Source organism: Pseudophryne corroboree, chromosome 1, assembly GCF_028390025.1.
Source record: "Pseudophryne corroboree isolate aPseCor3 chromosome 1, aPseCor3.hap2, whole genome shotgun sequence".
NCBI classification, from domain to species: domain Eukaryota; kingdom Metazoa; phylum Chordata; class Amphibia; order Anura; family Myobatrachidae; genus Pseudophryne; species Pseudophryne corroboree.
The window spans coordinates 1,251,123,857-1,251,150,806 of record NC_086444.1 but is presented as its reverse complement, the minus strand read 5'-3'; the positions used below and the strand labels follow the sequence as shown (position 1 = coordinate 1,251,150,806).

At 46.9% G+C, this 26,950-nt stretch overlaps 1 protein-coding gene across 2 annotated transcripts in view; it reads right to left on the bottom strand.

Annotated features, from left to right (window-relative positions):
• The window catches only part of LOC135034784 (uncharacterized), a 173,386-nt gene extending 150,613 nt beyond the window's left edge, over nt 1-22,773 (bottom strand). Inside the window, exons 1-2 of one of the 2 annotated variants that reach the window (XM_063954309.1) lie at nt 22,672-22,769; nt 18,771-18,913 (exon numbers count right to left, since the gene is read on the bottom strand). Coding sequence is in view for 1 of the 2 variants with exons in the window: in XM_063954293.1 (XP_063810363.1) it covers nt 22,672-22,746 (75 nt within the window). In the remaining variant the exon portion in view is untranslated. Of the gene's footprint in view, nt 1-18,770; nt 18,914-22,671 lie in introns of both variants that reach the window. The other variant, XM_063954293.1, reaches the window with a different exon arrangement.
• Nucleotides 22,774-26,950: the final 4,177 nt, after the last annotated feature.

Below are 26,950 nucleotides of genomic sequence, written 5' to 3'. Positions count from 1 at the left end.
AGAGATAGTAGTATACTCGTAACAACTAGTATGACACTATGACGGTATAAAGAATGAAAAAAAAACCACGGTTAGGTGGTATATATTATAATAATAATACAATTATGGATGGACGGACTGCCTGCCGACTGCCGACACAGAGGTAGCCACAGCCGTGAACTACCGCACTGTACACTGGTTGATAAAGAGATAGTAGTATACTCGTAACAATTAGGATGACACTATGACGGTATAAAGAATGAAAAAAAAACCACGGTTAGGTGGTAGGTATATAATAATAAATAATACAATTCTGGTCGGACGGACTGCCTGCCGTGTGCCGACACAGAGGTAGCCACAGCCGTGAACTACCGCACTGTACACTGGTTGATAAAGAGATAGTAGTATACTCGTAACAATTAGGATGACACTATGACGGTATAAAGAATGAAAAAAAAACCACGGTTAGGTGGTAGGTATATAATAATAAATAATACAATTCTGGTCGGACGGACTGCCTGCCGTGTGCCGACACAGAGGTAGCCACAGCCGTGAACTACCGCACTGTACACTGGTTGATAAAGAGATAGTAGTATACTCGTAACAATTAGGATGACACTATGACGGTATAAAGAATGAAAAAAAAACCACGGTTAGGTGGTAGGTATATAATAATAAATAATACAATTCTGGTCGGACGGACTGCCTGCCGTGTGCCGACACAGAGGTAGCCACAGCCGTGAACTACCGCACTGTACACTGGTTGATAAAGAGATAGTAGTATACTCGTAACAATTAGGATGACACTATGACGGTATAAAGAATGAAAAAAAAACCACGGTTAGGTGGTAGGTATATAATAATAAATAATACAATTCTGGTCGGACGGACTGCCTGCCGTGTGCCGACACAGAGGTAGCCACAGCCGTGAACTACCGCACTGTACACTGGTTGATAAAGAGATAGTAGTATACTCGTAACAATTAGGATGACACTATGACGGTATAAAGAATGAAAAAAAAACCACGGTTAGGTGGTAGGTATATAATAATAAATAATACAATTCTGGTCGGACGGACTGCCTGCCGTGTGCCGACACAGAGGTAGCCACAGCCGTGAACTACCGCACTGTACACTGGTTGATAAAGAGATAGTAGTATACTCGTAACAATTAGGATGACACTATGACGGTATAAAGAATGAAAAAAAAACCACGGTTAGGTGGTAGGTATATAATAATAAATAATACAATTCTGGTCGGACGGACTGCCTGCCGTGTGCCGACACAGAGGTAGCCACAGCCGTGAACTACCGCACTGTACTGTGTCTGCTGCTAATATAGACTGGTTGATATTTAAAGAGATATTAGTAGTATACAACAATACTATACTGGTGGTCAGGCACTGGTCACCACTCCTGCAGCAAAAGTGTGCACTGTTAATTAATATAATTGTACTCCTGGCTCCTGCTAACAACCTGCAGTGCTCCCCAGTCTCCCCCACAATTAATTATAAGCTTTTAATTTATACATTGATGACTGTGCAGCACACTGGGCTGAGCTGAGTGCACACAGACTGAGTCACACTGTGTGACTGACTGTGCTGTGTATCGTTTTTTTTTTCAGGCAGAGAACGGATATAGCAGAGAGAAGTGAACGGATATATTATATTAAATAAAAGTTAACTAGCAACTGCACTGGTCACTGACTGTGGTAAACTAACTCTGTCTGCGACTCTGCACAATCTCTCTCTATCTAATCTATCTATCTCTATTCTAATGGAGAGGACGCCAGACACGTCCTCTCCCTATCAATCTCAATGCACGAGTGAAAATGGCGGCGACGCGCGGCTCCTTATATAGAATCCGAGTCTCGCGATAGAATCCGAGCCTCGCGAGAATCCGACAGCGTCATGATGACGTTCGGGCGCGCTCGGGTTAACCGAGCAAGGCGGGAAGATCCGAGTCGCTCGGACCCGTGGAAAAAAAAGTGAAGTTCGTGCGGGTTCGGATTCAAAGAAACCGAACCCGCTCATCTCTAGTTCTTAATAGTGCTATTCACTCTCTCCACCTTCGCACTCGCCTGTGGCCGGTACGGAGTATGCAGCTTACTATTAATTCCCATCAGTTTGCACATGACATGAAAGACTTCACCTGTAAAATGGGTACCACTGTCACTTTCAATCACTCTAGGGATACCATATCTACACACAAATTCCTGCACAATTTTCTTTGCAGTGAACGTAGCAGTATTTGTGGCAGCAGGGAACGCTTCTACCCAGTTGGAAAACACATCAATACAAACTAACCCATATTTCAAATTCCTACAGGGTGGTAACTGTATGAAATCGATTTGTATTACCTGAAAAGGTCCATCTGTCGGAGGGATATGGGATGGCTCTGTTGGTATTGTCTTACCAATATTCTTCCTCAAGCAAGTAAAACATGTCTCTCTTACCTGCATGAGAAGAGAATCCTGGTGCACACCAGTAGGCTCTTACCAACTTGCACATACCCTTTGCTTAGATGAGTCAGACCGTGTGCCACCTCAGCTAGACTTGGAAGATATGCTCTGGGGGCTACTGGCTTACCGTGTCCACCTGTCCAAAGTCCTGAGGACTCCTGGCCATACCCCTTTGCCCTCCAGACTGCCTTTTCCTGTAGGGAACACAAATTTTGCATTTCAATTTACCTATCGTGTGTTATCAGTTGTGTGAAGTAAACTGTCTCGGGATGAGAGAAGAGAGGAGAAAAAATAAGATTTGACACCTACCGGTAAATATTTTTCTCCTAGTCCATAGAGGATGCTGGGGACTCCATAAGGACCATGGGGTATAGACGGGCTCCGCAGGAGACATGGGCACTATAAAGAACTTTAGATGGGTGTGCACTGGCTCCTCCCTCTATGCCCCTCCTCCAGACCTCAGTTCGAGAAACTGTGCCCAGAGGAGACAGTACGAGGAAAGGATTTTTGTTTATCTAAGGGCAAGATTCACACCAGCCCACACCATCCACACCATATAACCTGGAATATACGCAACCAGTTAACAGTATGAACAAAACAGTATCAGCCAATGACTGATCTTAACTGTAACATAACCCTTATGTAAGCAATAACTATATACAAGTCTTGCAGAAATATGTCCGCACTGGGACGGGTGCCCAGCATCCTCTATGGACTAGGAGAAAAAGATTTACTAGTAGGTTTAAAATCTTATTTTCTCTTACGTCCTAGAGGATGCTGGGGACTCCGTAAGGACCATGGGGATTATACCAAAGCTCCAAAACGGGTGGGAGAGTGCGGATGACTCTGCAGCACCGATTGAGCAAACATGAGGTCCTCATCAGCCAGGGTATCAAACTTGTAGAATTTTGCAAAAGTGTTTGAACCCGACCAAGTAGCCGCTCGGCAAAGCTGTAAAGCCGAGACGCCTCGGGCAGCCGCCCAAGAAGAGCCCACCTTCCTAGTGGAAAGGGCCTTTACCGAATTTGGTAACGGCAATCCAGCCGTAGAATGAGCCTGCTGAATCGTGTTACAGATCCAGCGAGCAATAGTCTGCTTAGAAGCAGGAGCGCCAACCTTGTTGGCTGCATACAGGACAAACAGTGCCTCTGTTTTCCTAACCGTAGCCGTCCTGGCGACATACATTTTTAAGGCCCTGACTACATCCAGGGACTTGGAATCCTCCAAGTCATCCGTAGCCACAGGCACCACAATAGGTTGGTTCATAAGAAATGAAGAAACCACCATAGGCAAAAATTGAGGACGAGTTCTCAACTCTGCTCTATCCACATGGAAAATCAAATAGGGGCTCTTGTGAGACAAGGCCGCCAATTCGGACACCCGCCTTGCAGATGCCAAGGCCAACAACATGACCACCTTCCAAGTGAGAAATTTTAATTCAACCGTTTGAAGAGGTCCAAACCAGTGAGACTTCAGGAACCGCAACACCACGTTAAGGTCCCATGGTGCCACAAAATGAGGCTGGATGTGTAGCAGTCCCCTTACATAAGTCTGGACTTCTGGGAGAGAAGCCAATTCCTTCTGTAAGAATATAGATAGGGCCGAAATCTGTACCTTAATGGAGCCTAACTTTAGGCCCATATCCACTCCTGTCTGCAGAAAGTGGTGAAAATGGCCCAAGTGGAAATCTTCCGTAGGAGCATTCTTGGCTTTACACCAAGATACATACTTCCTCCAGATACGGTGATAATGTTTCGCCGTCACCTCCTTCCTAGCCTTTATCAGAGTAGGGATGACTTCCTCCGGAATACCTTTCCTAGCTAGGATTCGGTGTTCAACCGCCATGCCGTCAAACATAACCGCGGTAAGTCTTGGAACACGCAGGGCCCCTGTTGCAACAGGTCCTCCCTGAGAGGAAGAGGACACGGATCTTCTGTGAGCATCCCCTGAAGATCTGAATACCAGGCCCTTCGAGGCCAATCTGGAACAATGAGTATTGTCTGCACTCTTCTTCGTCTTATGATTCTCAATATTTTTGAGATGAGAGGAAGAGGAGGGAACACATAGACCGACTGAAACACCCAAGGTGTCACCAGGGCGTCCACCGCTACTGCCTGAGGGTCCCCTGACCTGGCACAATACCTCCGAAGCTTCTTGTTGAGGTGTGACACCATCATGTCTATTTGAGGAAGTCCCCAAAGACTTGTTATCTCTGCAAAAACTTCTTGATGAAGTCCCCACTCTCCTGGATGGAGATCGTGTCTGCTGAGGAAGTCTGCTTCCCAGTGGTCCACTCCCGGAATGAAGACCACCGACAGAGTGCTTATGTGATTTTCTGCCCAGTGCAGAATCCTGGTGGCTTCCGCCATTGCCACTCTGCTCCTTGTCCCGCCTTGGCGGTTTACATGAGCCACGGCAGTGACGTTGTCTGATTGAATCAGGACCGGTAAGTCGCGAAGAAGATTCTCCGCTTGTCATAGGCCGTTGTATATAGCCCTTAATTCCAGTATGTTGATGTGTAGACAAGCCTCCTGGCTTGACCATAGTCCCTGAAAATTTCTTCCTTGTGTGACTGCTCCCCATCCTCGGAGGCTTGCGTCCGTGGTCACCAGAACCCAGTCTTGAATGCCGAATCTGCGATCCTCTAGAAGGTGAGCACTCTGCAGCCACCACAGGAGAGACACCCTGGCCCTGGGGGACAGGGTTATTTTCTGATGTATTTGAAGATGGGACCCAGACCACTTGCCCAGAAGGTCCCACTGAAAAGTCCTCGCATGAAACCTGCCGAAGGGGATGGCCTCGTAGGTCGCCACCATTTCCCCCAGTACTCGAGTGCATTGATGGACTGACACCCTTTTCGGTTTTAACAGGACTCTGACCATGTTCTGGAGTTCCTGGGCTTTTTCCATCGGGAGGAAAACCTTCTTTTGTTCTGTGTCCAGAATCATGCCTAAGAAAGACAGCCGAGTCGTTGGAACTAACTGTGACTTTGGTAGATTTAGAATCCAGCCATGCTGCTGCAGCACTCTCAGGGAGAGCGACACGCTTTTCTGCAACTGTTCCTTTGATCTCGCTTTTATCAGGAGATCGTCCAAGTACAGGATAATTGTGACTCCTTGCCTGCGCAGGAGCACCATCATTTCCGCCATTACCTTGGTGAAAACCCTCGGGCCGTGGAAAGCCAAAACGGAAACGTCTTAAACTAGTAATGACAGTCCTGTACAGCGAATCTCAGGTACGCCTGATGAGGGGGATATATGGGGACATGAAGGTATGCATCCTTTATGTCTAGTGACACCATAAAATCCCCCCCTTCCAGGCTGGAGATAACCGCCCTGAGCGATTCCATCTTGAATTTGAACCTTTTTAAGAACAGGTTTAGGGATTTTAAATTTAGAATGGGTCTGACCGAGCCATCCGGTTTCGGGACCACAAACAGGGTTCAATAGTATCCTTCTCCCTGTTGTATTAGCGGAACCATGATAATCACTTGCTGTTGACACAGCTTTTGAATTGCAGCTAAAACTATCTCCCTCTCTGGGGGAGAAGCTGGTAAAGCCGATTTGAAGAATCGGCGAGGAGGCACGTCTTCGAATTCCAGCTTGTAGCCTTGGGATACTATTTCCATCGCCCAAGGATCCACGTCCGACTGAACCCAGACGTGGCTGAAGAGTCGAAGACGTGCCCCCACTGGCGCGGACTCCCTCAGTGGGGCCCCAGCGTCATGCGGTGGATTTAGTAGAAGCCGGGGAGGACTTCTGCTCCTGGGAACTAGCCATAGCAGGCATTCTTTTCCCTCTACCCTTACCTCTGGCGAGGAAGGAGGAGCCCCGACCTCTTCTGGACTTATGCGACCGAAAGGACTGCATCTGATATTGAGGTGTTTTCTTTTGCTGTGGGGGAACATACGGCAAAAAAGTATATTTATCCGCGGTAGCTGTGGAAACCAGGTCTGCAAGACCTTCCCCAAATAAAACCTCACCCTTGTAAGGCAAAACTTCCATATGCCTCTTTGAGTCGGCATCGCCCGTCCATTGGCGGGTCCACAGTGCTCGCCTAGCAGAAATCGCCATGGCGTTAGCTCTCGAACCTAGTAGCCCAACGTCTCTCTGAGCGTCTCTCATATATAAGACTGCGTCTTTGATGTGACCTAAGGTCAATAAAATGGTATCCCTATCTAGGTTATCAATGTCAGCTGACAAGGTATCTGTCCAAGCTGCTACAAACCCAAGCCGATGCTATCGCCGGTCTGAGTAAAGCCCCCGTATGTGTATAAATAGATTTTAAAGTCGTTTCCTGTCTGCGATCAGCAGGATCCTTGAGGGCTGCCGTGTCTGGAGACGGTAGCGCCACCTTCTTGGACAAGCGCGTTAACGCCTTGTCTACCCTGGGCGAGGATTCCAACCGTACCCTGTCCTGTGCAGGGAAAGGATACGCCATAATAATCCTCTTGGGAATCTGCAGTATCTTGTCTGGAGTCTCCCAAGCTTTTTCAAATAACTCGTTCAGCTCATGAGATGGGGGAAATGTCACCTCAGGTTTCTTTTCCTTAAACATGTGTACCCTCGTGTCAGGGACAGAGGGGTCATCTGTGATATGCAAAACATCTTTTATTGCAATAATCATATAATGAATACTTTTGGCCACCCTTGGGTGTAACCTTGCATCATCGTAGTCGACACTGGAGTCAGAATCCGTGTCGGTATCAGTGTCTGCTATTTGGTATAGGGGACGTTTTTGAGACCCTGAAGGGCCCTGTGACACCGTCAAAGCCATTGATTGACTCCCTATATTATCCCTGGACTCTGCTTTGTCCAATCTCTTATGTAATAAAGTCACATTTGCATTTAAAACATTCCACATGTCCAACCAATCAGGTGTCGGCGTTGCCGACGAAGACACCACAATCATCTGCTCCACCTCCTCCTTAGATGAGCCTTCCGCTTCAGACATACCGACACACGCGTACCGACACCCCCACACACACAGGGATATATTTATATGGAGACAGTTCCCCAATAAGGCCCTTTGGAGAGACAGAGAGAGAGTATGCCAGCACACACCCAGCACCAACTGACACTGGAAACAAAATTCCAAGATAAACAGCGCTCTTATATAAATATATATATATATATATATATATATATATATACACTCACTGTGCCTTACAAGTGCCCCCCCCCCCCTCTTTTTTGGCCTCTGTCACTGTGTTCAGCAGGGGAGAGTCCGGGGAGCCAGCTTCTCTGCAGTGTGCTGTGGAGAAAATGGCGCTGGTTAGTGCTGTGGGATCAAGCTCCGCCCCCTCAGCGGCGGGCTTTGGTCCCGCTCAAATTTTCAATAATGGCAGGGGATTGTATAATCTACTGCCTCCGCAGTCTATATAACTATATCAGCCAGTCCTAGAGGTGTATTATTGCTGCCCAGGGTGCCCCCCCCCTGCGCCCTGCACCCATCAGTGCCTGCAGTGTGTGTTGTGTGTGGGAGCAATGGCGCGCAGCGCTACCGCAGCGCGTTACCTCAGAGAAAATCTGAAGTTTTCTGCCGCCTTTGAAGTCTTCTTTCTTCTAATACTCACCCGGCTTCTATCTTCCGGCTCTGTGAGGAGGACGGCGGCGCGGCTCCGGGATGAACGGCGAGGGTGAGACCTGCGTTCCGACTCCCTCTGGAGCTAATGGTGTCCAGTAGCCTAAGAAGCAGAGCCTATCAGTTAAGTAGGTCTGCTTCTCTCCCCTCAGTCCCACGATGCAGGGAGCCTGTTGCCAGCAGTGCTCCCTGAAAATAAAAAACCTAACAAAAGTCTTTTTTCAGAGAAACTCAGGAGAGCTCCCTGTAATGCACCCAGTCTCCTCTGGGCACAGGATCTAACTGAGGTCTGGAGGAGGGGCATAGAGGGAGGAGCCAGTGCACACCCATCTAAAGTTCTTTATAGTGCCCATGTATCCTGCGGAGCCCGTCTATACCCCATGGTCCTTACGGAGTCCCCAGCATCCTCTAGGATGTAAGAGAAATAGTAAATAAAAAGAAAATGTCAGGTTTGGCATTCGCCAACAGACTGTCACACCATCATGCATATCGGTGTCTGTACACAGTCTCCCTTCACCAGTATTCTCATTCTCCACCCTTTGTGCCTGACCAGGCACACTGCATTAATACTGGTGTCCTTATGCTGGTGAGATATACTGGATTTGGGCAGAACTCTGAAGGACCGAGTAGGCATGTGGCGTTTGAACTGTAATTGGGTCCATGTGTTGTACCCTCCTGTCGGTGAACGTAAGAGTTGAGGAGGAAACTTTGAAGAAAAATCACATAGAGGTTAGTAACAGATAAGTTTGTAGAGGCAAAAAGGATTCTATAAAATTTGACAACTGGATTGGGCACTATGGGGAAGTGATTCTCTACTGTCTATACCCCTAAAAAAATTCTATGTGTCATATCTCTACTGGGACTATCCCAGCCATCAATCCAGTGTCCTGTCCATCCTAAGTTCGTAGGGAACCCGGTATCTTTGAGATAATTTCCTCTACCTGTGATGGACATGCATCTAGAACAGTGAAATGCAATATTAGTCTTCGTGGGTATCCAACATACTTTGTGCTTCCTGGGCGGGAGCACGCTATATGTATACCATATCTAACAAAACTCCTGTTAAGTTACTTAGAGGTCACTTCTGCTAGAGAGAGAAGCAGAAGTTTAGAGGCCTCCTCTTAACCCCAGCAAGTTTTGTCAAAAGGGTAAAGTTGCATTTATTCTGTTCTTCCCATTAACCGAATCTGTGTTTTCTATACTGTATCATAATTCCTTACTATATGTCCCTTGATCCCATCTATGTGTTTAATAACGTGGCTTGTTTTCTCTGTCTAGGGGTCTATATTGACTGTGTTCTACTATACCTACAATCTCTGGCAAAATGCCTTTTATTTCTACAAGTGTAACATATTCTCGGTCTTTTCTTACCACCAGGATTTTGGGGTTTAGGCTGATGAGGCTTTGCTGCAAGAGCCTGTATATTTTCAGTCTTCAGCCTCTCCTCCTGTTGTTCTCTGCGCCTAACAATTAGAGATGAGTGCCTGAAATTTTTCGGGTTTTGTGTTTTGGTTTTGGGTTCGGTTCCGCGACCGTGTTTTGGGTTCGAACGCGTTTTGGCAAAACCTCACCGAATTTTTTTTGTCGGATTCGGGTGTGTTTTGGATTCGGGTGTTTTTTTCAAAAAACACTAAAAAACAGCTTAAATCATAGAATTTGGGGGTCATTTTGATCCCAAAGTATTATTAACCTCAAAAACCATAATTTACACTCATCTTCAGTCTATTCTGAATACCTCACACCTCACAATATTATTTTTAGTCCTAAAATTTGCACCGAGGTCGCTGTGTGAGTAAGATAAGCGACCCTAGTGGCCGACACAAACACCGGGCCCATCTAGGAGTGGCACTGCAGTGTCACGCAGGATGTCCCTTCCAAAAAACCCTCCCCAAACAGCACATGACGCAAAGAAAAAAAGAGGCGCAATGAGGTAGCTGTTTGAGTAAGATTAGCGACCCTAGTGGCCGACACAAACACCGGGCCCATCTAGGAGTGGCACTGCAGTGTCACGCAGGATGGCCCTTCCAAAAAACCCTCCCCAAACAGCACATGACGCAAAGAAAAAAAGAGGCGCAATGAGGTAGCTGTGTGAGTAAGATTAGCGACCCTAGTGGCCGACACAAACACCGGGCCCATCTAGGAGTGGCACTGCAGTGTCACGCAGGATGTCCCTTCCAAAAAACCCTCCCCAAACAGCACATGACGCAAAGAAAAAAAGAGGCGCAATGAGGTAGCTGTGTGAGTAAGATTAGCGACCCTAGTGGCCGACACAAACACCGGGCCCATCTAGGAGTGGCACTGCAGTGTCACGCAGGATGTCCCTTCCAAAAAACCCTCCCCAAACAGCACATGACGCAAAGAAAAAAAGAGGCGCAACGAGGTAGCTGACTGTGTGAGTAAGATTAGCGACCCTAGTGGCCGACACAAACACCGGGCCCATCTAGGAGTGGCACTGCAGTGTCACGCAGGATGTCCCTTCCAAAAAACCCTCCCCAATCAGCACATGATGCAAAGAAAAAGAAAAGAAAAAAGAGGTGCAAGATGGAATTGTCCTTGGGCCCTCCCACCCACCCTTATGTTGTATAAACAAAACAGGACATGCACACTTTAACCAACCCATCATTTCAGTGACAGGGTCTGCCACACGACTGTGACTGATATGACGGGTTGGTTTGGACCCCCCCCAAAAAAGAAGCAATTAATCTCTCCTTGCACAAACTGGCTCTACAGAGGCAAGATGTCCACCTCATCTTCACCCTCCGATATATCACCGTGTACATCCCCCTCCTCACAGATTATCAATTCGTCCCCACTGGAATCCACCATCTCAGCTCCCTGTGTACTTTGTGGAGGCAATTGCTGCTGGTCAATGTCTCCGCGGAGGAATTGATTATAATTCATTTTAATGAACATCATCTTCTCCACATTTTCTGGATGTAACCTCGTACGCCGATTGCTGACAAGGTGAGCGGCGGCACTAAACACTCTTTCGGAGTACACACTTGTGGGAGGGCAACTTAGGTAGAATAAAGCCAGTTTGTGCAAGGGCCTCCAAATTGCCTCTTTTTCCTGCCAGTATAAGTACGGACTGTGTGACGTGCCTACTTGGATGCGGTCACTCATATAATCCTCCACCATTCTATCAATGTTGAGAGAATCATATGCAGTGACAGTAGACGACATGTCCGTAATCGTTGTCAGGTCCTTCAGTCCGGACCAGATGTCAGCATCAGCAGTCGCTCCAGACTGCCCTGCATCACCGCCAGCGGGTGGGCTCGGAATTCTGAGCCTTTCCCTCGCACCCCCAGTTGCGGGAGAATGTGAAGGAGGAGATGTTGACAGGTCGCGTTCCGCTTGACTTGACAATTTTGTCACCAGCAGGTCTTTCAACCCCAGCAGACCTGTGTCTGCCGGAAAGAGAGATCCAAGGTAGGCTTTAAATCTAGGATCGAGCACGGTGGCCAAAATGTAGTGCTCTGATTTCAACAGATTGACCACCCGTGAATCCTTGTTAAGCGAATTAAGGGCTGCATCCACAAGTCCCACATGCCTAGCGGAATCGCTCCGTGTTAGCTCCTTCTTCAATGCCTCCAGCTTCTTCTGCAAAAGCCTGATGAGGGGAATGACCTGACTCAGGCTGGCAGTGTCTGAACTGACTTCACGTGTGGCAAGTTCAAAGGGCATCAGAACCTTGCACAACGTTGAAATCATTCTCCACTGCACTTGAGACAGGTGCATTCCACCTACTATATCGTGCTCAATTGTATAGGCTTGAATGGCCTTTTGCTGCTCCTCCAACCTCTGAAGCATATAGAGGGTTGAATTCCACCTCGTTACCACTTCTTGCTTCAGATGATGGCAGGGCAGGTTCAGTAGTTTTTGGTGGTGCTCCAGTCTTCTGTACGTGGTGCCTGTACGCCGAAAGTGTCCCGCAATTTTTCTGGCCACCGACAGCATCTCTTGCACGCCCCTGTCGTTTTTTTAAAAATTCTGCACCACCAAATTCAAGGTATGTGCAAAACATGGGACGTGCTGGAATTTGCCCATATTTAATGCACACACAATATTGCTGGCGTTGTCCGATGCCACAAATCCACAGGAGAGTCCAATTGGGGTAAGCCATTCCGCGATGATCTTCCTCAGTTGCCGTAAGAGGTTTTCAGCTGTGTGCGTATTCTGGAAAGCGGTGATACAAAGCGTAGCCTGCCTAGGAAATAGTTGGCGTTTGCGAGATGCTGCTACTGGTGCCGCCGCTGCTGTTCTTGCGGCGGGAGTCCATACATCTACCCAGTGGGCTGTCACAGTCATATAGTCCTGACCCTGCCCTGCTCCACTTGTCCACATGTCCGTGGTTAAGTGGACATTGGGTACAACTGCATTTTTTAGGACACTGGTGAGTCTTTTTCTGACGTCCGTGTACATTCTCGGTATCGCCTGCCTAGAGAAGTGGAACCTAGATGGTATTTGGTAACGGGGGCACACTGCCTCAATAAATTGTCTAGTTCCCTGTGAACTAACGGCGGATACCGGACGCACGTCTAACACCAACATAGTTGTCAAGGACTCAGTTATCCGCTTTGCAGTAGGATGACTGCTGTGATATTTCATCTTCCTCGCAAAGGACTGTTGAACAGTCAATTGCTTACTGGAAGTAGTACAAGTGGGCTTACGACTTCCCCTCTGGGATGACCATCGACTCCCAGCGGCAACAACGGCAGCGCCAGCAGCAGTAGGCGTTACACGCAAGGATGCATCGGAGGAATCCCAGGCAGGAGAGGACTCGTCAGAATTGCCAGTGACATGGCCTGCAGGACTATTGGCATTCCTGGGGAAGGAGGAAATTGACACTGAGGGAGTTGGTGGGGTGGTTTGCGTGAGCTTGGTTACAAGAGGAAGGGATTTACTGGTCAGTGGACTGCTTCCGCTGTCACCCAAAGTTTTTGAACTTGTCACTGACTTATTATGAATGCGCTGCAGGTGACGTATAAGGGAGGATGTTCCGAGGTGGTTAACGTCCTTACCCCTACTTATTACAGCTTGACAAAGGGAACACACGGCTTGACACCTGTTGTCCGCATTTCTGGTGAAATACCTCCACACCGAAGAGCTGATTTTTTTGGTATTTTCACCTGGCATATCAACGGCCATATTCCTCCCACGGACAACAGGTGTCTCCCCGGGTGCCTGACTTAAACAAACCACCTCACCATCAGAATCCTCCTGGTCAATTTCCTCCCCAGCGCCAGCAACACCCATATCCTCCTCATCCTGGTGTACTTCAACACTGACATCTTCAATCTGACTATCAGGAACTGGACTGCGGGTGCTCCTTCCAGCACTTGCAGGGGGCGTGCAAATGGTGGAAGGCGCATGCTCTTCACGTCCAGTGTTGGGAAGGTCAGGCATCGCAACCGACACAATTGGACTCTCCTTGTGGATTTGGGATTTCGAAGAATGCACAGTTCTTTGCTGTGCTGCTTTTGCCAGCTTGAGTCTTTTCATTTTTCTAGCGAGAGGCTGAGTGCTTCCATCCTCATGTGAAGCTGAACCACTAGCCATGAACATAGGCCAGGGCCTCAGCCGTTCCTTGCCACTCCGTGTGGTAAATGGCATATTGGCAAGTTTACGCTTCTCCTCCGACAATTTTATTTTAGGTTTTGGAGTCCTTTTTTTACTGATATTTGGTGTTTTGGTTTTGACATGCTCTGTACTATGCCATTGGGCATCGGCCATGGCAGACGAAGTTGCTGGCATTTCATCGTCTCGGCCATGACTAGTGGCAGCAGCTTCAGCACGAGGTGGAAGTGGATCTTGATCTTTCCCTAATTTTGGAACCTCAACATTTTTGTTCTCCATATTTTAATAGGCACAACTAAAAGGCACCTCAGGTAAACAATGGAGATGGATGGATTGGATACTAGTATACAATTATGGACGGGCTGCCGAGTGCCGACACAGAGGTAGCCACAGCCGTGAACTACCGTACTGTACTGTGTCTGCTGCTAATATATAGACTGGTTGATAAAGAGATAGTATACTCGTAACTAGTATGTATGTATAAAGAAAGAAAAAAAAACCACGGTTAGGTGGTATATACAATTATGGACGGGCTGCCGAGTGCCGACACAGAGGTAGCCACAGCCGTGAACTACCGCACTGTACTGTGTCTGCTGCTAATATATAGACTGGTTGATAAAGAGATAGTATACTCGTAACTAGTATGTATGTATAAAGAAAGAAAAAAAAACCACGGTTAGGTGGTATATACAATTATGGACGGGCTGCCGAGTGCCGACACAGAGGTAGCCACAGCCGTGAACTACCGCACTGTACTGTGTCTGCTGCTAATATATAGACTGGTTGATAAAGAGATAGTATACTCGTAACTAGTATGTATGTATAAAGAAAGAAAAAAAAACCACGGTTAGGTGGTATATACAATTATGGACGGGCTGCCGAGTGCCGACACAGAGGTAGCCACAGCCGTGAACTACCGCACTGTACTGTGTCTGCTGCTAATATATAGACTGGTTGATAAAGAGATAGTATACTCGTAACTAGTATGTATGTATAAAGAAAGAAAAAAAAACCACGGTTAGGTGGTATATACAATTATGGACGGGCTGCCGAGTGCCGACACAGAGGTAGCCACAGCCGTGAACTACCGCACTGTACTGTGTCTGCTGCTAATATATAGACTGGTTGATAAAGAGATAGTATACTCGTAACTAGTATGTATGTATAAAGAAAGAAAAAAAAACCACGGTTAGGTGGTATATACAATTATGGACGGGCTGCCGAGTGCCGACACAGAGGTAGCCACAGCCGTGAACTACCGCACTGTACTGTGTCTGCTGCTAATATATAGACTGGTTGATAAAGAGATAGTATACTCGAAACTAGTATGTATGTATAAAGAAAGAAAAAAAAACCACGGTTAGGTGGTATATACAATTATGGACGGGCTGCCGAGTGCCGACACAGAGGTAGCCACAGCCGTGAACTACCGCACTGTACTGTGTCTGCTGCTAATATATAGACTGGTTGATAAAGAGATAGTATACTCGTAACTAGTATGTATGTATAAAGAAAGAAAAAAAAACCACGGTTAGGTGGTATATACAATTATGGACGGGCTGCCGAGTGCCGACACAGAGGTAGCCACAGCCGTGAACTACCGCACTGTACTGTGTCTGCTGCTAATATATAGACTGGTTGATAAAGAGATAGTATACTCGTAACTAGTATGTATGTATAAAGAAAGAAAAAAAAACCACGGTTAGGTGGTATATACAATTATGGACGGGCTGCCGAGTGCCGACACAGAGGTAGCCACAGCCGTGAACTACCGCACTGTACTGTGTCTGCTGCTAATATATAGACCGGTTGATAAAGAGATAGTATACTCATAACTAGTATGTATGTATAAAGAAAGAAAAAAAAACCACGGTTAGGTGGTATATACAATTATGGACGGGCTGCCGAGTGCCGACACAGAGGTAGCCACAGCCGTGAACTACCGCACTGTACTGTGTCTGCTGCTAATATATAGACTGGTTGATAAAGAGATAGTATACTCGTAACTAGTATGTATGTATAAAGAAAGAAAAAAAAACCACGGTTAGGTGGTATATACAATTATGGACGGGCTGCCGAGTGCCGACACAGAGGTAGCCACAGCCGTGAACTACCGCACTGTACTGTGTCTGCTGCTAATATATAGACTGGTTGATAAAGAGATAGTATACTCGTAACTAGTATGTATGTATAAAGAAAGAAAAAAAAACCACGGTTAGGTGGTATATACAATTATGGACGGGCTGCCGAGTGCCGACACAGAGGTAGCCACAGCCGTGAACTACCGCACTGTACTGTGTCTGCTGCTAATATAGACTGGTTGATAAAGAGATAGTATACTCGTAACTAGTATGTATGTATAAAGAAAGAAAAAAAAACCACGGTTAGGTGGTATATACAATTATGGACGGGCTGCCGAGTGCCGACACAGAGGTAGCCACAGCCGTGAACTACCGCACTGTACTGTGTCTGCTGCTAATATATAGACTGGTTGATAAAGAGATAGTATACTCGTAACTAGTATGTATGTATAAAGAAAGAAAAAAAAACCACGGTTAGGTGGTATATACAATTAAGGACGGGCTGCCGAGTGCCGACACAGAGGTAGCCACAGCCGTGAACTACCGCACTGTACTGTGTCTGCTGCTAATATATAGACTGGTTGATAAAGAGATAGTATACTCGTAGCTAGTATGTATGTATAAAGAAAGAAAAAAAAACCACGGTTAGGTGGTATATACAATTATGGACGGGCTGCCGAGTGCCGACACAGAGGTAGCCACAGCCGTGAACTACCGCACTGTACTGTGTCTGCTGCTAATATATAGACTGGTTGATAAAGAGATAGTATACTCGTAACTAGTATGTATGTATAAAGAAAGAAAAAAAAACCACGGTTAGGTGGTATATACAATTATGGACGGGCTGCCGAGTGCCGACACAGAGGTAGCCACAGCCGTGAACTACCGCACTGTACTGTGTCTGCTGCTAATATATAGACTGGTTGATAAAGAGATAGTATACTCGTAACTAGTATGTATGTATAAAGAAAGAAAAAAAAACCACGGTTAGGTGGTATATACAATTATGGACGGGCTGCCGAGTGCCGACACAGAGGTAGCCACAGCCGTGAACTACCGCACTGTACTGTGTCTGCTGCTAATATAGACTGGTTGATAAAGAGATAGTATACTACTAATATTATATATACTGGTGGTCAGGTCACTGGTCACTAGTCACACTGGCAGTGGCACTCCTGCAGCAAAAGTGTGCACTGTTTAATTTTAATATAATATTATGTACTCCTGGCTCCTGCTATAACCTATAACTGGCACTGCAGTAGTGCTCCCCAGTCTCCCCCACAATTATAAGCTGTGTGAGCTGAGCAGTCAGACAGATATATAATATATATAGATGATGCAGCACACTGGCCTGAGCCTGAGCAGTGCACACAGATATGGTATGTGACTGACTGAGTCACTGTGTGTATCGCTTTTTTCAGGCAGAGAACGGATATATTAAATAAACTGCACTGTGTGTCTGGTGGTCACTCACTATATAATATATTATGTACTCCTGGCTCCTGCTATAACCTATAACTGGCACTGCAGTAGTGCTCCCCAGTCTCCCCCACAATTATAAGCTGTGTGAGCTGAGCAGTCAGACAGATATATATAATATTATATATAGATAATAGATGATGCAGCACACTGGCCTGAGCCTGAGCAGTGCACACAGATATGGTATGTGACTGACTGAGTCACTGTGTGTATCGCTTTTTTCAGGCAGAGAACGGATATATTAAATAAACTGCACTGTGTGTCTGGTGGTCACTCACTATATAATATATTATGTACTCCTGGCTCCTGCTATAACCTATAACTGGCACTGCAGTAGTGCTCCCCAGTCTCCCCCACAATTATAAGCTGTGTGAGCTGAGCAGTCAGACAGATATATATAATATTATATATAGATAATAGATGATGCAGCACACTGGCCTGAGCCTGAGCAGTACACACAGATATGGTATGTGACTGAGTCACTGTGTGCTGTGTATCGCTTTTTTCAGGCAGAGAACGGATTATAAATAAAACTGGTGGTCACTGGTCACTATCAGCAAAACTCTGCACTGTACTGAGTACTCCTAATGCTCCCCAAAATTAGTAAATCAAGTGTCTCTCTAATCTATTCTAAACGGAGAGGACGCCAGCCACGTCCTCTCCCTATCAATCTCAATGCACGTGTGAAAATGGCGGCGACGCGCGGCTCCTTATATAGAATCAGAGTCTCGCGATAGAATCCGAGCCTCGCGAGAATCCGACAGCGTCATGATGACGTTCGGGCGCGCTCGGGTTAACCGAGCAAGGCGGGAAGATCCGAGTCGCTCGGACCCGTGAAAAAAAACATGAAGTTCTGGCGGGTTCGGATTCAGAGAAACCGAACCCGCTCATCTCTACTAACAATATTCTTGTGGTGTTCCATTGCGCACTTTCTAAGACAAGCTACTGTGGCCCCCCTCCAATTAGGCAAAGATGTTTGTACTCTGTCCCTTACTGTCTTATTGAGCCCGTCCATTAGTACAGAGACAGCCACCTCCCTGTAATCTGCATCGTTCCCTATATCCGATATCCCAACGTATCTATCCATTATTTGCAGAGCCCAATGGAAATATTCAGATGCTATTTCATTTTCCCTCTGTTTTATGGAGAAAATTCTTCTCCACTTAACAGTAGTGGGGAAATAAACTCTAGTTGCCTGTTAATTCGTTCCACATTCTCCTGATTGTTTCCGTCAGTCTTAGGACTATCCGACTCTAACCTACAATCAGTGATACATTTTTGTGTGTCAATATTAGGGGGTAGGCACGCTTTCAAAAATATCCGCCAATCTTTGTTAGCTGGTTCATGAGCATTACCCAGATCTCTGATAAACTTCTGACATCTGGCTAAATGCTTCTGGGGATCGGGGAATTCTGAAATGATTGACCGCAGCTCTGATCTGGACCAAGGGCAATACATTGCATTATTCCTGGTGAGGATTTCTCCCTGACTATCGGTTCCCCCATTGGGAGTTACTATTTCCAAGACAGGATGTAATCCTACCATTCCGTTCCTAATCTGTTTGCTGTGTGGTGTTGTTGTCTCTGTGTAATGACCCATCTCACACTTACCGGTAGCTGTAACCTCACCAGTTCTTTCAGTGGGGAATATTGTTACTGCTCTAACCGGGTGGACAGGCCCCACCTGAGTTTCCTGCAAGGTGACTGCCTGAATGAGAGCTGCGATTTGGCTGGGTCCTTCATCTTCCTGTGACCTATAACCGTGAAGAGCCTTCAAAACAGGATACATCTTGCAAAAATTAGGGTTAATACATTTCTCTTGCATTCTACTATCATTCATAGATATACCATTGACTGTAGCCATCTCTTCCCTATCGACCTGTGTCGATAATGGTGTGTTTGTGTCCTCATTCCTGCTAGGTTTTGAACTTGCTTTGCGAGTTTGTTCCCTTTGCATCTCCCCCTCTTGTTGCCACAGTTTTAAACAATCGTTATGTCTAATCATTTGTTTTCTGGATTTAAGCAGACATATTTTACTGCCTACATTCTGCAGTACCTCTGGTTCAAAGCTGCCCACCCTAGGGAATGATACCCTATCGTTGTCAGTCATACGTACCCATTCGTCACAATAAACTTCAGCGTGTGGACCATATTTTCCACACATAATAAACCTCGCTGATCCCTTGGGCCGCAGCTCTTCAACCTGATCCCTGGCTTCCATACGTCCCTTAGTTGAGCAACTGGCTCCCATAATTGTGGGCCTTTTCCCACAAACATCAAAATACTCAATATAAGCCGACGGTGAAAGTTCTCCGAGCGCTTTCACCCACTCTCGCCCATGTTGGCCGGTACTACCATACACTGTCGATAGTGAAGGCGATGTACCCAACTCAGGGCCCCTAATTGACCTATATTTACTGGAAGTTTTTTAGGAGTAACTTACCCTTTCCAGTAAATATCTGTCGTTGGAGATTTTCCCGAGAGAGACCAGCGAAAACTCCCTTTATGCACTTGTACACAAATCACGCTTGCGTATGCTCTATACAGCGCTAATGATACAGCGGTTTTACGCAAAAGCTCGTAAAAGGGTATCAAGTTGCGCTATGTATCGCACCCACAAACATGCGGTCCAATCGCACAGCGTATAGGTACTTGTTACCTATCCACCCTACGACCACTGGAATCGAATCACAAGCTGCGAAACCTCAGCCGGAGCGTATTAACAAAACTATATGGGTCACAAAGTTCACAATTCACAATTCCCTACCATGCTCCTGTGTAAGTCTCCTCACGACTTACGTATTCCAATCTATACTAACGTGAGTCAGCCGCCTCACGCCGCCAAGCCTCCACTCACTTGGTGTACCGAACGACGGGATCCCGAATTCCGGGGTTCAACCCACTCACTCCCGCTTTCACTCACTCAAATACGCTTTGTTTTTCTGTACAGAAAATTTTCACTCATTCTGATCGGCAGCTTTACCCCCAGAGGCAATACAGTTTAAACAAAAGTTTTATACTAATCTGCTTTAGAAACCGGATAGTTATGTGCTATTGTAGCATGGCTACTGTCCCACCTTTTAACTGAACAAAACTATCGTGTGGTTTTATTATGCGTACACAACCCTACGCAAGCTTGTATAATTACGCACCCGTGCGTACCCATATGCCACGTGTGCGGCCTTGCGGCACGTGCACGTTTTTGTACGCTGTCCTCACATTCCGTACTACGTGTACCAATGTGCGTACGCAATAAAACAAATCACACAACTCTATAAATGTGAGCAATACTAACTACTATTGCCCACTAGACACAACTTGTTCTGTGTAACCCTTTATGCAGACCTGCGTTTGTGTCTTTACACTTTCTTCCTTAAATGCTGTTATTTTACATTTAACTATATAGCAACACATGTATCCGATTTCACACAGATCTAATCAAATCTAGCAATCTAAATCTTGCGGAAACAATGTGAGAGGGTATGCAAAGTATCGGTGCCCTTTGTGTATGCTTTTGGCGCCAAAAAAATTCACAGATTTTTAAATAGCTATTTTCCTGTTTTACGGGTAATATCAGCACCTCTGCAGACCAGACAGAGCAGACACAATCTAACAGCACACAAATAGGGTTTTCAGCACATCCACCGACCAGAAAAAGGTTACGTAGGATAACTTTCCGCCCTTTGCTGATAGATTCAGTCTGCTTTGACCTGTTAGGCTGTGAGCATGTGAAAACCGGATCGAGCCCTCAATTGTAAACGTCGGTTTACTTGCAGGACTAAAAGCATCACCTTAAAAAGACATGTAATACACTTTAAATGGAGCCGCTGCGGCCGCTGTAATTAACCTTTCACAATTATATAGTTCACAAACCTTACGTACACAAGATCGTACAGTGTCCGCACTCTGCGCACATATGCCAAAAGGGCGTAGTGACTACACAGTTTGCGTACACAAGCCTACATGCTGTTAGCACAATGCAGCAGCCCGAGTGGCTGTAAATACACTTTAAACCTTAGCAAGGAAATGGGACACGACACCAATTGTAATTCTTTACTTGCATGGGGTAACAATATAAACAATACAATACAATAGAATAATGGCTACAATCAATGGTACATACGTGTTTGGTTTCGCCTGCGCTTCCCAGTCTGGTCCTCAGTCATCAAGGTAGATGACCTTCAGAGTCTGTGTGTGGCCGGGCATGCAGCTGGCTCTTTTATACAATATTCCAAAACCCAACACAATGGATACTGTAATCTCTTTGTCCATTGGACACAGGGATGGTCATTTACAGTACAGGAGAGGTCATAGGTTGGTTTGAATAGGTGGGCGATGTCTGTTCCAGGTGCACTTGTAGGTGGTCTCCTCTGGGTTCCCACTGCATACCAAATGTACAGTAAACAGTTAATATTTATATTCTGCTCCTGCGCATAACTATTTGCAGGAGCGTGCGATCTTCTGCAAACCAACACCGGAATATTTCCCTTAATATACCCTACAGCTGGATACCAAACACCACCTTATAACCTTATTCTGTACCCTCCTATCCTGTAAAGGTGAATCCCTTTGTTCTGATACCATTTAAACATGTGTAACTTGCTGGTGTGATACAGGGGGACTATGTGTACATTGTGCACTATTTGGATTAAATATGTAATGTGTTTTTATGGCTTTTCCATGCGACTACAAACACTACCATAAATACTCATACCACGCGCTAATACGCAGGACCGCGGGAGCGACCATACGCAAATTGCGAATATGTGCACACACAGCAGAATAAGTACGCGCACGGAGGCCATCTGTGTGTAGTTTGTACGTGCTGTGTGTACTGCAATATTTTTCGACTTCGACGTGACCTATCTATGTTTGCGAACAGATGCAGACGTGACCATGTTGACACATGTCAGCTGACCACATTGCATCCAGTCAGAGTGCTCCTTGCCTTTGTACTAGTTAACATTGCACCGCACAGTAGAACCAATTATACCAATTACACTGCACAGTAGTTCCCCTATACACATTACACCACATAGTAGTTCCACCTATACACATTATACCGCACAGTAGTTTTCCCTGTACACATTATACCACACTGTAGTTCCCCCTATACACATTACACCGCACAGTAGTTCCCCTATACACATTATACCACACAGTAGTTCCCCCTATACACATTACACCGCACAGAAGTTCCCCTATACACATTACACTACACAGTAGTTTCCCTATACACATTATACCACAGTAGTTTCCCCTATACAAATTATACCACACAGTAGTTCCCCTATACACATTATACCACACAGTAGTTTCCCCTATACACATTACACCACACAGTAGAGCTCATCCAGTGCCTCTTAATTCCTACTGTGACCCACTCCTAGTGAGAACATTTACTGTACATTTGCAAATACTGACTTTATATACATTTAATGGAGCTAGATCATCATTGGCGACAGTGGGACTAGAACTACAGATCTAGTGTGTATTGATTGGGAACTCTCACCTGCATGCTGGCTACAAAGATTGGCTTGTGTGACATTTGAAGGTCACATGCAGCTCTAGGGAGAGGCTGTCTCATGCTGGCTAGTGTGACAGTTGGAGGACACATGCTGCACCAGGAAGAGACTGGCTCACGCTGGCTAGTGACAGTTGGAAGTTACATGTGCTACATGGAGAGGCTGGCTCATGCTGGCTAGTGTGACTGTTGGAGGTCACATGCGGCTCCAGAGAGAGGCTGGCTTATGCTGTATAATGTGACAGTTGGAAGTTACATGTGGCTCCAGGGAGAGGCTGGCTAATGCTGGCTAGTGTGACAGTTGGAGGTCACATGCGGCTCCAGAGAGAGGCTGGCTAATGCTGGCTATTGTGACAGTTGGAGGTCACATACGGCTCCAAAGGCTGGCTCGTGCTGGCTTGTGTGAGTGTCACACGCCATAGGCGGCGTTCACCGCGCTTACCTCTGCGTGTCTGCTGGTCTGTGTTGCGGCCTCCGCCTTCGGTGGTCCACGGGCTCCGGCGTCTGGCTGGCGCGGCTCCCGGCCGTTCCCCGGGGCAGGGGCGCCGCCATGACACCCGGCATCACGTGGGCGGGGAGCAGGTGACGTCATCAGACTGTTCCGCCAATCCAGCGGAGGCGGGAGATTCAAAGGCAGACGCCGGGCAGAGCCTCGGTGCCTGAGTATCGTCTTTTCCCCTGAAGTGGATGCCAGTGCTCTTGTTCCCGGCGAATCTCTCTGCAGTCGTACCCCAGTGTCTCCAGCACTTCCAGGTGCCAGTTGCTGCACAGTTCCAGCGTATACAGCGGCTGGTGTGTTCCTCTGCAATCCAGTCACCAGTGCTTCTTGGAGTCAGCGTGGGCTGCGGGCTAAACGCCGCTCTCAAGTTCTACAAGTCATCAGTGTCTTTAAACACCGCTCTCAAGTTCTACAAGTCATCAGTGTCTTAAACACCGCTCTCAAGTTCTACAAGTCATCAGTGTCTTTAAACACCGTTCTCAAATTCTACAAGTCATCAGTGTCTTTAACCACCGCTCCCAAGTTTTGCAAGCTACCAGTGTCTCTAACCACCGCTCCCAAGTTTTGCAAGTTACCAGTGTCTTTAACCACCGCTCTCAAGTCATACAAATCATCAGTGTCTTTAACCACCGTTCTCAAGTTCTACAGTGTCTTTAATCACCGCTCTCAAGTCATACAAATCATCAGTGTCTTTAACCACCGCTCTCAAGTTCTATAAATCATCAGTATCTTTAGTCACCGCTCTCAAGTTCTATAAATCATCAGTATCTTTAGTCACCGCTCTCAAGTCATACAAATCATCAGTGTCTTTAACCACCGCTCACAAGTGTTTCAAATCATCAGAGTCTTTAACCACCGTTCACCAGTTCTTCAAATCATCAGTATCTTTAAAAACATCACTCACAAGTTCTTCAGTCACTATTACCTTGTACCAACACTCACAAGTACTTCTTTTCCTGGAATCTTTAACATTGCTTACAAGTTCTCCTATAGGCCTGGACATTCCCCCCATACGTTCCTTCTCTGCTATGTGACATTGTGTTGCTCCCTTCCTGCAATAAAGTTCTTTAATATTTTCACCAAGCTTTACTGTCAGAGTCCTGTATGAGGAAGACCTATATCAAGCCATCCCTGTTCCGACCCAACTGTGGTTCCTCTTCCCTACTATCGGGAGAACCCACGAGTTCACAACACCCCCAACCTAGGTCAGTGACAGTGAGAATTGGAATTTAAATGCAGCTCCAGGGAGAGGCTGGCCCATGCTGGCTAGTGTGAAAGTTGGAGGTCATATGCGGCTCTAGGGAGAGGCTGGCTCATGCTGGCTAGTGTGACAGTTGGAGGACAAATGCTGCTCCAGGAAAAGGCTGGCTCGTGCTGGCTAGTATGACAGTTGGAGGACACATCCAGCTCCAGGGAGAGGCTGGCTCATTCTAGCTGGTGTGACACTTAGAGGTCACATATGGCTCCATATATAGGCTGGCTCATGCTCGCAAGTGTGACATTTGGAGGTCGCATGCGGCTCCAGGGAGAGGCTGGCTTATGCTCGCTAGTGTGACAGTTGGAGGACACATGTGGCTCCAGGGAAAAGCTGGCTCATGCTGTCTAGTGTGGCATTTAAAGGTCACATGCTGCTCCAGGTAGAGGCTGGCTTATGCTGGCTAGTGTGACAGTTGGAGGTCACATACGGCTCAAGGGAGAGGTTGGCTCATGCTGGCTAGTGTAAAAGTTGGAGGTCACATGCGGCTCTAGGGAGAGGTTGGCTCATGCTGGCTAGTGTCAAAGTTGGAGGTCACAAGCGGGTCTAGGGAGACTGGCTCATGCTGGCTAGTGTGACAGTTGGAGGACACATGCGGCTCTAGGGAGAGGCTTGCTCGTGCTGGCTAGGGTGACAGTTGGAGGTCACATGGCTCCATGGGGAGGCTGGCTCATGCTGGCAAGTGTGACATTTGGAGGTCACATGTGGCTCTAGGTAGAGGCTTGCTTATGCTGGCTAGTTTGACAGTTGGAGGAAATATGCAGCTCTAGGAAGAGGCTTGCACGTGCTGGCTAGTGTGACAGTTGGAGCTCACATGAGGCTCCACGGAGAGGCTGGCTCATGCTGGCTAGTGTGACGGTTGGAAATTATATGTGGCTCTAGGGAGAGGCTGGCTCATGCTGGCTAGTGCGACAGTTGTAGGTCACATGTGGCTCCACAGAGAGGCTTGCTTATGCTGGCTAGAGTGACAGTTGGAGGTCACATGTGGCTCCAGGGAGAGGCTGACTCGTGCTGGCTAGTGTGACAGTTGAAGATCACATCTGGCTCCATGGGAAGGCTGGCTCATGCTGGCAAGTGTGACATTTGGAGGTCACATGCGGCTCTAGGTAGAGGCTGGCTTATGCTGGCTAGTTTGACAGTTGGAGGAAATATGCAGCTCTAGGGAGAGGCTGTCTAGTGCTGGCTATTGTGAGAGCTGGAGGCCAAATGAGGCTCCAGGGAGAGGCTGGATCATGCTGGCTAGTGTGACAGTTGGAAGTTACATGCGGCTCTAGGGAGAGGCTGGCTCGTGCTGGCTAGTGTGACAGTTGAAAGTTACATGCAGCTCTAGGGAAAGGCTGGCTAGTGCTGGCTAGTGTGAACGTTGGAGGTCACATGCTGCTCTAAAGAGAGGCTGGCTCATGCTGGCAAGTGTGACATTTGGAGGTCACATGTGGCTCCAGGGAGAGGCTGGCTCGTGCTGGCTAGTGTGACCGTTGGACGTCACATGCTGCTCCAGGGAGAGGCTGGCTTATGCTGGCTAGTGTGACAGTTGGAGGTCACATACGGCTCAAGGGAGAGGTTGGCTCATGCTGGCTAGTGTAAAAGTTGGAGGTCACATGTGGCTCTAGGGAAAACTGCACAGGGGTTCCCCATTATTTATACAACTCTTGGACCGGTCCTGGTTCCAAAAATACGTGAGACAAAAGTAGTAGGGTACCCCGTATTTTAACAGCCAGCACCGGGCTCCACTAGCCAGGGAGATAATGGCACAGCCGGGGGACACATTTATATAAGTCCTTGCAGCCATGGCATTAAATCATCAATTAGTCACCCCTAGCCGGGGGGTTCCCGGGGGAGTGGGTACCCCCCTCCAGGCACCCAAGAACCAGGGATGAAGCCGGGGCTCTCCCTGCCATCTTTGGGCAGTGGATAATTAATATTGTCTTTTACCTGTGGAACTAAAGGTCCCAGGAAGCCTGCCCTGCATGCTGGTACTTGTGAACTACAAGTACCAGCATGCAGTGCATTATAGGGCCTGCTGGTACCTGTAGTTCCACCTGTAAAATAAATATTACAATAAAGACAGTACACATACTGTGAAACACCCACAAGAGTGACCTTAATTAACCTGGCGGTTTTTAACTCTCTACAACATTTTACATAGAGAAGCGTGCACGGCTGTCACCGATACATGTATGATTCTCCAAACACGCCAGCCAGAGGCAGGTCTATGTGAAAGTTCTATTTCTGTATGAATTCGACGCTTCTACGGCTATTGTCGGCAGTGATTAAGAATATGAATTATTAGTAAATTCCAGTGTTGTATGAGGTATATGTGAACAACCGTGTTTGACGATGGTCTGTTGATCCGTATTTGTGTAGACGGCCATGTATCTCAATACGAATTACCCCAACACTGCGGCGATTTGGGTTTAGTTATTTTCCGACTTGCATTTCATGGATCCTCCTGGGGAGGAGGATGACGGAGAGTCCCAGGCTGCAAGGCCTAAGGGAGGCCCTGGGAATTCTGA